The sequence below is a fragment of the Calonectris borealis genome, chromosome Z (genome assembly GCF_964195595.1).
Source record: "Calonectris borealis chromosome Z, bCalBor7.hap1.2, whole genome shotgun sequence".
Lineage (NCBI taxonomy): Eukaryota > Metazoa > Chordata > Aves > Procellariiformes > Procellariidae > Calonectris > Calonectris borealis.
Window position 1 is genome coordinate 77,070,611 of NC_134352.1, and position 14,397 is coordinate 77,085,007.

Below are 14,397 nucleotides of genomic sequence, written 5' to 3' on the forward strand. Positions count from 1 at the left end.
GCATCCTTTTCTATTGCTATCTCATTAGACAACACAGTAACCAATCCCCAATTTGGAGGGTGATTGTTTGCTCAAAGCCACAAAAGGAGACAATGTTTTTACTAGAATGAAACTGCAGTAATTCTGGCTGGACTGCAATAAAAAATCTGATTTCAACTCAGATCAGACTTCGGAAATCCACTTCTGATCTGAGTAGCTTTGTTTCTGGGTATCCCTTCAGCTCTGGACCCTTCTGCCCTCCAAAAATGGCTGCAATTATGTACAACCATGAAGAACGCTTTCAAGGCACATAGGAGTTATAACATGGTTTGTTCTTGTTTATATGGATAAAAATGAATATACTAGTCTTGTTAGAGAATGATGGATATCTACATTCCAATCACACCCTTGAGTACGCAGTCGTGCTAGCATCAAGCTGCTTGAAACCAACTGGTTCGGAATCTACAAAAAGCACTGCCAACAACAACAATCCATGCTTTCATGGCATTGAAGATCCTATTCAGTACTTTGTCCTACTTCAAATCATCATGCACATTGTGCTAAGTGTAAAATAAAAGAGGCACTGACCCTCAGAAGCTGCAAGTAACAACTATTCTCAGGAGCTTATCCAGTGATATCATCGTGCCTGACAGTTACCACCTGGAAAGGATACTCTTTGTGACACAACTTCTCCTTTCACAAATAGCAGAAATATGAGAAAAACACTAGGCAGTACACCTTTCCCTGTTGAAAATTCAAACCTAGAACTCTTTACTAACAACAGAGCTTTTCAGCCTCTGATTAAGATGTCTTTTTGAGTGAAAACCTAAGAACGGCAATAGTAGCTCAGATCAAAGGTCCAACTAGCTCAGTATCTTGTATCTCACATTGTCCAGAAGTAGATGTCCTGGTAACAGTGTAAGAATTGGTCAAGTATATGATAGTTTGCTGAATGCGCACCCAGCCTCCAAACATTTCTGCTTTAATACTTTAAATCGTGGCTGAAACTTTCAAACCAGGCTAAGGAGTTTAGATATGTATGTCCAACTAATGGCAGTGGAAGATGTTTGAAAGACACTAAATAGCTCTGAAAATTTCAGCGTTAGTGTTCACATGGCTCAAAAAGCCTGCACCGTTTTCTACACTGTGGCAAACATCTGGTTGATTGTTTTTCCTGGTTTTTGTTTCCTGAGAAGGATGCAAAATAGGGGCTGTTCAATTATATGGTGAAGCATGATCATTCCCTCATGTTGAATAAGTAGTACCAGTGCCTAGCTGAAAATGATTGTGGTTTCAGATAATAAACCTACCTGCTGCAGTGCTTAATCTGATACTCTGCCGTCTGCCTTCATCTGAATCTTTGAGTATCATGTTTCCATTCAAAGAGAAGTGAATGGCCATTTGATCCACATAGCTTACTGGCTTGTATGCTCGTTCCTACAAAGAGGAAAAAAACCAACAAAATCAGCATGGAAAAAAAATATTATAAACCAGAAATATTGTGTAGCCTAAATTGCTAAAGCTAAGAAGATCCATACTGATAAATGCATGTTTGTTATTGGCATATTTACACTGAATTTCTTCCAGCAGGTATTTATATCTCAGAACACTGAAATACATTAAAAATACAACAAAAAGAAGCAAGAACATGAAACCTCTAGTTCTCCACGACTACCACAGCAAGTGAGTTTAAATATAGTTCTAGTGGACCTTTACTGCACAGCACTCCCTAAGAGACTCTCATGTCCTGTTGTGCTGAGATCCCTGAACGAGTTGTACCTATACAAGAGCAGCATCATACGTAGAGAGCAGCTACGATCTGGAGAGAGTACAGTCTCTTAGCACCATGCCCAGGTTATAAGTGCTGTACTAATTCAGTTGTTTGAAGCTGGCTTGATTGGCACTTGCTTGTGGATCACTGTACAGTGCAGGCACGCACCTAAGCTCAAATTGTGTATTAAGATTTTGAGCTGCACCTAAAAGCAATCAGAAGCCACTGCAGACCACAGATGCTTCAACAGTTTCTTCTTAAAAATATGACTGCTCTCTGTACCAACCTCAGCATAGCATTGAGCTCACTTCAGTCACTGTGGAGGATCTGAAGATATGGATCATTCATCACTTGTTTGTACCCCAAAAGTATGGAAAACATCAAGCCCAAATAGAAGAGAAAGTGACCTTATTTGCTTCCACAAGACTGATTTCCTTTCTCTGGTGGTCAAACTAGTTACAGTAGCACAGAGTTGAGACAGGCTTGGGAATATTTCACCTGGTTGTCTGTTCCCTGCCTAAGGTTGGGGATAATCCAGTGCCAGAGCTGGAGGACCTGTCCTTGTGTCCTTTCTTTCAGGGAATGTAACCCTTCCAAGGGAGAAGTGGGAGGCAAACCCATCATTCCACTCTCCCCCTGCGGCAGCCTGTGTTGCTAGCTGTACGTGCTAGCGGGAGGAGGCTGCACAAGGGTAATGCAGCATATGCTCTGCACACACAAATGTGAACGTGTGACTCTTGGATGTTTCCTGGCAGTATTTGATGCACCCTCCCCTGCTCACTCCTACTCATCATGAATACAGCTCTTGTCAGTGATTTCATAAAGCACATTTCTGAGCTCTCATATAATTCAAACAACTGACTCTTGATGTGAGGATACTGAGACATAACCATCTTACAGACAGAGTAAAGCATTGCCTTTTGTCCTCTAACCACCACAGAACGGAAAAAGTTACCTCCTGACATTAGCTGCACTAATTATGTTCACTGCCAGATCTTTTTAAGTAATTGTTATATCCTACTTCTGAATAAATATGTCAATGCTTTTAGACTTTTACTATCTGTAAAAACCCTTTAGGAACCATTGGCAGTAAGTATGTAACAAGATGAAGTCACATTAAAAGGAAATTTACCTGGTTATAAATCCCAGGGAAACACAAAACCAGTTAATCGCAAACAATCTCATTCTGCTTTTACAGATCATGCCACACTTACTTTAAAGCTGTATCTGACGATATTCTGAGGAGCATGGGGATTATTAGCTGTCAGGATGCGTGTAAATTCCTCTTTTAATTCCTTTGGAATGGAAACAAAATAGTATCATAAATAAAACTCCACTGCTAATACAATGTACAGCATTCAAAAATCACCAGGTTTATGCTCAGTTCTATAATGTTCAGTTCACTGCAGATACCTCACATGCAGCTGATGCCTCCACAAGAACAATGCTTGAAGCCAGGCTGGCTCAGAGTGGAATCCAGAACAGTCATCTCACTTCCTACCATAGTATTTCAGTGGGCTTTCTTGAATCCTTTAGTTGATATGTTAATTCTTATCTAAGTTATGGTAACACTTGAAAAATGGTAGCTGCATTCTATGCAAGAAAGACAACCTGTGTCTTGAAGCATATACTGTCCAAAAAGAGAGTAAACAATAAGCTCAGTAGCAGTGCTTGCAGAGTCGACCACTGCAAACAAAAAACAGTACTGGTGTTAACTGTTTTCACTACCTGAGTGGGGGAAAGTATGTATAGTTCCCTTTGAGAGCTACTTGGAGGACAGGGATCAATGCTAGAGTTTTACACAGCAGTGAGAAGAGAGAGACAACTGCAGTTGGAAGGGTGACCAACTGCAATCCTACCAAATCAAGCTGAAAAGAAATGGCCATCAAACTGTAGGACACCTCCCTGTCCGGTGTGTCACACACAGGCACCTGAAAAGCTCACAGTTGGCTCTGGGGTCCTCCTTATCTGAGGGGAGCCCCAGCCCCATTCCCCTCTTGGATCAACTCTGTGCAGATACATTGTCTTAAGGCCAGAACTGTGTTTCAAAGCACATTCCCCCTGTTTTCCTGCCGAAAGCCATTTCAGTTTATGTTGCAGACACTGTACTTCAGCAAGTACTGGAGTTCTAGTCTCGCAGAATTTCCTCCAAAACAAATGGGTAAGAGATAGGCTTCAGCTTATGGAGTTTTGTACACATCTCATGACAACTACAGGCACTGTTTCACTCACAGCTTCAGTCAGCTCCAGTTGATCTGGGGGTTTGACTAGAGTCTTTGCTGCCGCCGATTCATCTACTCCCTCTCCCATTTCAGTGGAGACATCTTCATCCTAGCACAGGGACAAGAAGCCCATTAGCGCACCAAGACTGTGATTGCTTTGCTCCCTCCCAAAGCAGCACTTCTCCAGGCATGGAGCAAGGAGGACGAAACAGCATTTCCCCATCCATCTGTGCTTTGAGCAGGGCAGATAACCCCAAATGGCACACCCAAATCTGAAGATTGTTGAAGTGCTACACTTGCGAGCAAGAGTTCAGTGGGTTGGAGGAGCTGCTGCCTGAACATAACTCCTGGCCTGTAACAAAACTGGAGTAACTCCAACAACAAAACTCAAGTAACTCCACTTCAATTTCAGTTTAAAAGTTGGCAATTTTGTTTCTTTTGAGCATATAATACCCAAATGAGCATACTTTAGGGCTACTCAAGGGCACAAGTCAAGGATCTTAGTTCTGAAGTGCTATTCTATAAGTTACACTTAGAAATTTGTTCAAGATACAAAGCTGCAGGGGTGCGGCTCCTGGAGGAATATTAACCATTTTCTTGCAAAGGCCAGCGCATCTGCATTCTCCCAACACAGAGAGCTGCTCTCTTTGGGCTGGGCTTGGGTTGATGTCATGATATGATATCATTAATGGGAAAGCAATCACTGCAGGGATGATTTTCAATTCATCGTCATTACAGATAAACTGCCAGAATGCAAAGTTGCTGATTAAAGTGTTTAACTGCTCCGGGCAAAATTTCTCTCTCAGTTTGAAATGTGTAATGGCTTGATTTAAAATAAAGCAATCATTCTTTTAAATACAGTTCTCTCAGGTCTGCTAAACTTTATAGCCACATGGAGCTGCCGATGAGTCCAGGGTATAAGTGAAGGCTGTTTGCAGGTACAGAGACTGGATCCAGCAAAGCTTTGCTCTCTGCAGAGCGACACAAAGGTAAAAAGCACAATGCTGTGTAAAAACATGCAGTGCCTGAAAGTAACAGAGAGTTCTACATATACCAGGCACCCGGGGAAAGTCATAGGCTGCAGCTTTTTTTTTTTCCCCAAGGGAGCTGAAATGAGGCACTCTGTAAGGAAGGTCAGGCGCTGTAATACACAAGAGACTATGATGGCAGAACAGTTGTTTATGATTTAACACTCCCCACATGAACAACTGCTTGCAGGACATTTATCATACCCAATTCCACACCAGTTAGTTCAGTGCTGTTTTCCCTAGTGAAACAGATAATAAGTGTTGTGGGTTTACCACTTTTATTTATGTTTTTCATTTAAAAGGAAATAACTTTCCATTTTTAAAGGGTCAAAAGAGGAACATTTACAAGACTGTTATTTGTCCGAAGAAAGTGAAAAGCTGCTTATCACCATGACTCTTTAAAAGCATGTAAACTGTCCTTCCATCCATGCCAATGGAGCTAAATAAGAGGAAGGTAGATTAAATAAGGATGTTGTAAGCATTTATTTACCCGACAGTAAAAACATTATTGCTTGTATTTCTATGTTAATTAAGTAAATATGGGTTATCTTTTGAATTTTCTAAACCACAGTTTTCTCACAGTCTATGTGAGCCTATATTTTGGAATTTACATCCCAAAAATTTTATTTTAATCTTTTCATCTGCAATTTACCTAAATTGTGCCTTTGTTTTAGCTGCTATTTTTATTCTATCTTGCTAGTGTAATTCACTTCTCAGTGGAAATATAGAGCAACCCCTTACTGCTAAAACAATTGGAATGTTACCAATTCCATAAAACATGCCATTGTTCAGACTGAATCTCATTTGCATCTCATAGATAAAGAAGGAAAAAACATTTTTAAAGACTTGTGGATTTGTGGATCTTACCCTTTTTTTAGATACAGCTTTAGAAGGCCTTGGTGGTACTGCCTTTCCTCCTGAAGGTCCACTTTGGCCCTGAAGCAAGAACATACCCGATGTAAACCTTCAAAGCACCTTGTTTCCTAATTTAACCAAAGCAGAATAAAAGTTTAATGTGCTTACTAATGTTTTCTGTGATGGTATGTTTCAAAAGCCAAGTATACCAGTATTTTGTCTATAAATCATTTGAATGAAAAGGTAGTCACTTTCATAATGATGGTTGGGTCACCATCCCTGGAAGTATTTAAAAGACGTGTAGACGTGGTGCTTAGGGACATGATTTAGTGCTGCACTTGGCAGTGTTAGGTTAACGGCTGGACTTGATGATCTTAACGGTCTTTTCCAACCTAAATGATTCTATGATTCTATGTTTCTAATACAAAACAGCAGTTTATCAGCATGAAGAAATGCTAGGCTCTATCCTTGTTACTGCCTATCTGTGATACACCTAAATGTCACACACACGGGGTTCTAGTGCCTTAATCAAACACAGAAAAGACTGCTCCTGCTCCAAATTCTTGCATGTCACGTTGAGCCCAGAGACAGCAGACCCACGCCTAGAAAGGCACAAGCGCTGAAAAACCATGGAAATCACTGAAATAGTTCTTTACAGGGAGCCTTATAGAATATTTCTAAGGGAGACTACCCAGAGGTTAAGGAATAACAGAAGGGCACCACTGACAAAGCTTTATGAAAACCTTACAGAAAGTGGGAGAGGAAACAAAGAGGATCCTTTTGAGAAGACGCTGAGGGACAGACAGAACCAAGAACCCACAAGGCAGAGGGAGAGAGAGCTGATAAATCAAACAAAGGAGACAACATTATAAACCTTGGCAAGAACAGTTTCAGGATGGATCCCAGTTGGGATGGATGGGAAAAGCAGAGGAGTTACTTGGAAAAAGTGTTTGACTTTGTGACAGGAAAGAAGGGGATACTAGAGAAGAAGAGGGAAGGAAAACAAAGAGGAGAAAGCTCCCATGGGTTTATTGATTTTCTTTAAAAGAACATTAGAGTGCGCCTTTCAGTTCAGATCAAAGGTTCACCTAGCTAAGTATCTCTCTCCAACAGCATTCAAAAGCAGATATCTATGGAGTTTTCTCAAGGATGCCCTCTTAGTTTCCCACAAGGACTTGAACCAAATATGCTCTCCTTTTTATTTCATATCAGTGGATCTTCTTCTCCACAAATTTATTCAGTCATTTTGGAATTCATGTGCATTTTTAGCATGCAAAATTCCACAGCAAGGAGTCCCATGGTACAACTACATGCTAATGCAAAGAACTGCTGCTTGCTTTTTAAGTCCTCCATTTGCTGCTTTTGTCTGGTTTTCCTAGTCATTCTACTGGAAAGCCCAGCTTTATCACACTATCTGTTGTTTATCCCCTTTTCCATATCTCTTATGAACACCTTAAGGAGCACAAGTCTCTACAGAGATTCCTAGACTCCTCTCATGATTCCCCTTCATTATGAAAATTAAATATTCACTTCTACCATCTGCTTCGATGTATTAAACAAATTAGCAGCCATAATGACTTTGACCCAGTATCCCCAGTTCTTGTTTCTAAAGCCCCATTACTTGTTAAGACTTTACAATAAGAATTTAGAAAAGAAATACTTTCAGAGGAGAACAAACTGTAGCAGAGATGTAAGGCTGCAATTTTCAGTGTTGTTTCCCTTTGTACAAGCTAAGCCATGTAAAACTGCTGTTATTAGCAAGGCATCAGGGATTATTTTTATTCCAGAACATACATATTTAAAGCGATGAAAAATGAGCAGACCGATACACTTCTATGCTTAGAAAATGTACCTCACTTTGAAATACAAATTGCTATGACTCAAGTGGAGAAAATAAAGAGTTATGATATTTCCTTTATAATCCCACAGTGGGCTGGTAGCATAGCAGAGCAGAGAGCCTAGGAACCCCAGTGTCACAACCACTACTGAGACCGCTGGATTACACAGCTGGCCTGTCTCCCTGTTTCAATTGCTTTGCAATGGGCAACAGAGCACCCTGTTCTACAAGGATCATGATACATGTGAATTAGATGTGATTTAAGCAACAAAATTTAAAACAGATTTTCAGAGAAGAGTTTTATTCAGATCCAAATCAAAATCAAACTCTTAACTTTAAACATGAAACAAAGCCTACTGACTATTACCCTTTGTAAATGAGTCTATAAAAGCATTTATCCAGCAGGAAAGGCATTGACAAGGCAGTCTGAGGATAATTGGTTTTGGTAGTTGCACACCTGTCAATTAACATAATCCGAAGAGCCACCTGTGGTTAAATATCTGCAACTGTATTAAAATCCAAAAGTGACACTGAAGAAAAGCTAGAGTTAGAGTGCACTGGAAGGAAGCAGCACAAACCCTGCCCTGCTCTGCACACCATAAAGGGTTTGTAGGGTAGAGCGTGAGCAATTTTTCCGATCAACCAGGGGCCAATGGCTAATTTGTTTTATTTCTTTTGTCTTTGTATGGTACTATCATGGTTTTACAACTGTAACTTAATGATATAGTACAGGCCTGGTATGATACAGAGACCCTAAGGAAACCCAGGATGTGGCATAGAGGAGTACAGGCAGGGGATGACAAGAGATGGGGCACAGGCTTGACATCGGGGACCCCACAGCTGTAAGCATCTCACCACTGCCAGTTAGGGAAATGCAGACTTGCAGACAGGGGAACTGGACAAAGCTGGATTTAGGGGTAACAAAGAAAACAAAGTAATAGTATCTAGCACACTTAAAAAGCATCATATACAGTAACATCAGGTGTAATGTGGAACACCAGACCAAGGAAGAAAAAGAAAGGTGTGAAAGTGTGTTAGCTAACATAAAAAAGAAACTCCCAGAGTGGGTCCTAGAGTGGGTCCTAGAGTGAAGAAGAAACCGTCAACATGGACATCTTATCCTTCCCAGTGAAGGACCCCAGATGCTGACAGCTTGCCATAACATCCCCACCAACACCACCCACAGCAAAATGAAACCATCAACCTTGGGAACCAGAGGACCAGAAGAAGGGTGAGCACAATACCAGAAAAGGGGTAGAAACTAAGAAGTTTGCATGCAACAATTTTAACTGTATTATTAGTAATGATTTTTTTTTCACATAATTACTTCTTATTTTCAGTAATAATATCATCTGGACGGATGATAATGTTTAAACTAAGATTTCAGTCACACTAACATTAAATTCTTAGTTGTATATATATAAGGTGTGCCCGTAAACAAGATTTTGAGTGTAACAAAGTTTACAGTCTATTTAAAAAAAGAACCAGGCTCTGAAACTCTTAACTTTGATCCCATGCACGTTTTCACCCTTTATCAAAGGGTAGCTGAGAGTACCACATCCAGTTGTGTATGACTGGGAGAGGGTATTCATGGGAGGGGTCTCATTGCATCAGTTCGTGGGATTTACCACCCTTCTCTGTTTGACTCATTCCTACTTTTCTGCCAGACCCCGCTCCCTGACTGTGGCAGCTTACTTCGGGGCTCCCTGGGAGCTAGGTGAAGTAGCTCCCCAGAGCAGGGAGCAAGAACATGACTGGCAGGACAGGTATAAAATTGCAGTTATTATCTCTGGTATTTTGAAATAAAAAAACTCCATCTGCCCCCTCCACCCCAAACAATCATGCCTTAGGACTACTTGGCTATCACACAGATCCTTGGCCAAGTGCTTCATAGTACAGACACAGTAAGCCCACTCCAAAAGCATGCTACATCTGAAGACGGAAGATGGGAGCCAGCACACACTGACCAGTGTAGACCCTGGTCGTTCTTCCATATGTGCTCCACAAAGACAGGACAGCCATACCTGGAGCAGATGAGCGCAGGTTTGTCTGGCAGGTGGTAGTAGGGACTAGGAAGGTGTTGGTCCCTAGCTCGTTCCAGGGTCCTTCAGCAAAACTCTCGTCTCCTGCCTAGACAAACCATCCCTCACAGCACAGAGGCCTTCTTCAACAACAACAAAAGTTGAATATCTTATTTGTTGGATATCCTGGACTCTGGCCAGTGACGGTAAAGACCGCAACTCTACTTGACGCAATACTCTACAGAAGTCAGTATAAAAAGCAGAAGGCAGCCTTCACGATGCAAGCATCATTCCTGTGGGGATACGCTACAAGCAGCCTATGCTAGCAAAGCGCCTGAGGTGACGGAAGGTTCATCCCAAAGTATATAAAACTGTTGGAATCCAGCTGGAAGGTGACACAAACATGAGGAGGTGAGATGAGATACTAGTATTTTGGCAATATTAGCACTAGGCAACACTCATCAAAACTAGCAGGTCTGTTTAAAACTGTTACACAAAGCAAGGTGGGGAGCAAACATGGGTCAGTCAGGAATATACAATCTTTTACATCGCTTCCTAATTCACGTAATAGTGCAAAGTCTACTGCTGCCCCACTTGCTGAAGTAGGCAGTCCTGACATTCCTTTTTATTGGTGTATCTGTGCTTTGTCCTTTTGCTATTTCTTTCTCCTGCTCCCTGTAAATCTTTCCGAAGCCAGCACACTGTCCTTATTCATACCTTTCCTTAAAACTCCTCTCTACCACGTTACATGTAAAGAGTCCTCAACAGCACCCAGGTAGTTGGTGTCCTGCCACCATGACTCAGAATGATGGCCATTGCTTTGTCACTCTTCTTTTTATTGTATCAATGTGTTATCCATAAACTATTATTTAAGATGTAATCCTTTTGCTCTGACAGCTATTTCTTTGTTCCACATCACACAGTGTTTGTACAACAGGGAAGAGGTCACAAATACACCACACAAATGAAAAATAAACTATAACTATGAATCAACATAATGATCGTATATTCACTAGAAAGATGCTCACAACAAGGACTGGCCTTCATATGCATCTCTAAAATTCGAGCATATTTTTGCTGTTACATAATTAGCTATAGAAAAAAAAATTATAAGTTAACAGACTATTATTAGCATCTCAAAGAGAAGCATTCAGAAGTTAGAAAATGCGAGAATTAAGGTTGCTGGGGCAACCTTCAATTCATTCCATTGGGCACAGGCATTATGATAGCTTAATTCCATAATGACACACTTTGTTTTTTGTAGTTTCCCTGCTTCACTTAAGCTCCCCCAGGCTTACAAGCATGGACAGAGTTCAGATAATAAGTTGCTACTAGTATTTTGGTTTATGTTGTTCAACATCTAGAGTCTTTTTTTTTTTAATGTATAGCCTAAATCAGACACACAGCAAAGAACATTTCAATCCAAACAGTTACATTTTAGCAAATTCTGTATAAACTGAAGATGGTCTTGCTACAGAAAGAATCAACAGTCTACCAAAATCTTCCTAATAAATGGTGCTACTATCCCTGTCTTTAACAATAATAGTAATAATTAACAAGAACAGGAGTGTGAATAATTATGAAGAATTTATATTAGGAAAAAAGAGACATTGTTGCTAGGGAACTAAGGAATGGGTAGGAGGCATTGAAGAGTTATAAGGAGTTTCTCATCTCCAGGTCACCATCATAACTCTGACCACCCTGGGAGTGGTGCTACAGTGAAAAATGCCAGAGTGAGAATTTATGCATGCTGAACACATTTTACTGTGATGACTGTCTCACATTAAATACATTAACAGATTATCATAATTCCCGCAGCAAAAAGACATTAGAAGTAACAGTCATAATACTTAAATTAAGGATATAGAAAACTCAAGTGACTGTTCTTTTCTGGACCTTTCTTCCAGAATGTGATTATGATAGTGGCACCTAGAAATTCCGCCCTGGCCCAGGCATTGACTATGCTACAAGACAAATTGACTGCTGACTATTGCGAAGATACAGTAATCCAACAGGATGATACAGATGAAGAGAGGACACAGTTAAAAAGTGATGCTTTAAATGCCATTCAATTTTCCTTTCCCTTGCCACAGCTCCCTCTAATGCAGACAAGCCATCAGGAGATGCAAATAGCTGCAAAATCAAGTCCTTCAGTCGGAAGTTTTCCTGTTGCTGACCTATCCAACAAGCATTTCTAATTGTAATTTTAGGTAGGATTTTTGGATTGTCTCCAAATGAAATTCCTCTAATTTTTTTTTTTTTTTTATAAAACAGAAAAATTAAAGTAAGAAGAAACTACTGGCTACTTTCCAAAGGACATTGGTAAATGAAAAAGGCAGTACCAGGCTGGCATTTAGGAAGAGCTATCCTATTTCTGCATCCCAGAATGGGAGGGCAAGCATCAAAGAGATACAATGTCTGGTGGACATTTTGACCTCAACAGTTTAGTAATGTGCTTCCCTTCCTGAAATAAAGGATCATACTCAACAATCCATTCAAGTCTTGCCCTTCTTGCTTACTCTATCCACAGTCATTATCACTCTCTCTTTTTGTTGGCAATATGGAAGCCACTAATTGCTGATCTGAGACTCATTAACCAAACTTATACAAAATAGACAGGACTATCAGTACCTGCCTTCTTGACTGAATAGCAAAAGCTCTGAAGCTTTTTCCAAGTCCTGGAACAATCATGTCTGGTTCTTTTTTAACAGCTATTTTCTATGGCCCTACTTTTCAACCATTTCATCCTCCGCTGCAGAAAACCTCTGACTTGTCAGTGGCGATGCTGGTGGTAAATAAATCATCTTGGTGTCCTAGGAAGCAGAGATGTACTCTCAAAAGCAAGTGTTCATTTAAGAACCGGGTTAAATCCTGAATTTGTGACTGCAGGAATCCTTCAGGAAAAAATGTGTCTATCTCTCACATTCAGATCCAAGGCCTGACCTGACTAATCAAGTAGAAGATGCAATGATGCTACCACCCAGGATGAGGTTCCTCACTATAGCCTTTGCTGGATGGTACATCCTTCTCCTATGCTGTCAGATAAAGCTCTTGCAACTGGTCATTGTAAGGTGAGGAGCCAGACACACCATTATACAATAATTCCTTCAGTAATGTGAAATTTCTCCCTATGTTTAAAGCAGAAGGTGGGCTAAGCAGATCCGGATTTGCAGATCCAGCCTAAAATACCAGAAAACTCACAGGCAGGGATGATGCAGGTTGATTAGTCTGCAAAGCTGAACTGTCAGTTCATATTAAGCAAATTTTCCAAGGGCTGAAAATCGATTACGTATTAATGAAACACTCATCAGGGCAATGACAAACCCAGACTATATTTTTTTAACATCATTAAAGAGACATTCCTGCAGTCTTTCTGCTCCCCATGCTAGCTGTCACCATAAGACAATCAGACTACAAGGCTGAGCAATCATAGAACGCTCCTGCTAAGTTTACTTCATCTTCCTGAGCAGAGACATTACCATTCCCACTTCCTCTGGAGCAAAGAGGTTAACACGTAATCTGAAAAGAGGAGAACACAGCTGCTTGTAGGATTCTAAGGGGAAGAGGGAGATTTATTATAAAAGCTAAGCTTGTCATTTCTGTAAAACCGTTTAATAATTTCCTGCTAGCTTTTTATTCTTGAATATTAGTAATCTCCATAGTAAACCACCGCTTGGCACAGGGAGCAGAGAAGCACAGAATGGAAACAAAACCAAAGGAAGCAAAGTGACTTCTAGTCTGCCTTGCAGCAGACATCCATTTACACACACTAGGGATGCCAGTTTAAGAGCTATTTGCCAATACATTTTATAATCTGTTTTCTGAGAGACACTAAACTGAGTGTTTATTTTATATTCCATGGATGGTTTAACGCATGTTTAAGAGCCAGTAACCACCTTAAAAGCCTTTGCTAGCACAAAAGTAAAATGTGTCTGATTGTTGACTGTGTTTGGGGGGTGTCTCTTTGTTTCTCTTTGACAACTTGCTGAACAGCTGCTTACATGTCAGTGGGTGCAAGACCACAAGTCAAGTGTAACGAGAAATGCCTCACTGTCCAAATTCAGATGCTTTCTCAACACTGCATAAGTGACCTATTGCTGACAGTGAGGTTGACCCTAAGCGAGAAGACCAGCCAGTCCGGTTTTGCACACTGTAAATGCAAAGAAGTGTATGCAACATCAATTAAGCAACTATAACCAAATCTTGCTTCTTCTTGGGTGTGTTCAGCCACAGAGGTACACAGCGGCACAGGGTGCTCTCCGCTGCTCACAGAAGGCTTTTCCTTGAGCCACAAAGCAAAGACATGGAAATCTGGAACCAACACCTCCAACAGCATACCTGATAACCATGTTTAAAATAACAATCTCATAATTGTTGGCCACTTTCTCACACCACCCAGGACTGTGCATGGAACTGACACCAGGCTAAAGGGTGCTGTTCCCTGTCCTATCAACAACTTCTGCATGTCCGTGCACATGCCACACAGGTCAGTGTTTTTAAAGAATACTCTACTTTCTGAGTGTCCTGTTTGTCATACTCAAGACCTCATTTTCAGGCGGTCTGAGAATCTAATTCTTCCATTTCCTTCAGTCTGATACAGGGACATTCGTTTATGCCTTTCCATAATTCTACATCTACCCAAAATGCTGTGGAGCTCAATTGTGCATAACACATTTCAGACTTA

At 40.7% G+C, this 14,397-nt stretch overlaps 1 protein-coding gene across 1 annotated transcript in view; it reads right to left on the reverse strand.

Annotated features, from left to right (window-relative positions):
- DNAI1 (dynein axonemal intermediate chain 1) overlaps window positions 1-14,397 on the reverse strand; it is a 145,807-nt gene that overhangs the window by 127,937 nt on the left and 3,473 nt on the right. Inside the window, exons 2-5 of the mRNA XM_075136250.1 lie at window positions 5,868-5,936; window positions 3,983-4,081; window positions 2,965-3,045; window positions 1,290-1,416 (exon numbers count right to left, since the gene is read on the reverse strand). Coding sequence (XP_074992351.1) covers window positions 1,290-1,416; window positions 2,965-3,045; window positions 3,983-4,081; window positions 5,868-5,936 — 376 coding nt within the window. The remainder of the gene's footprint in view (window positions 1-1,289; window positions 1,417-2,964; window positions 3,046-3,982; window positions 4,082-5,867; window positions 5,937-14,397) is intronic.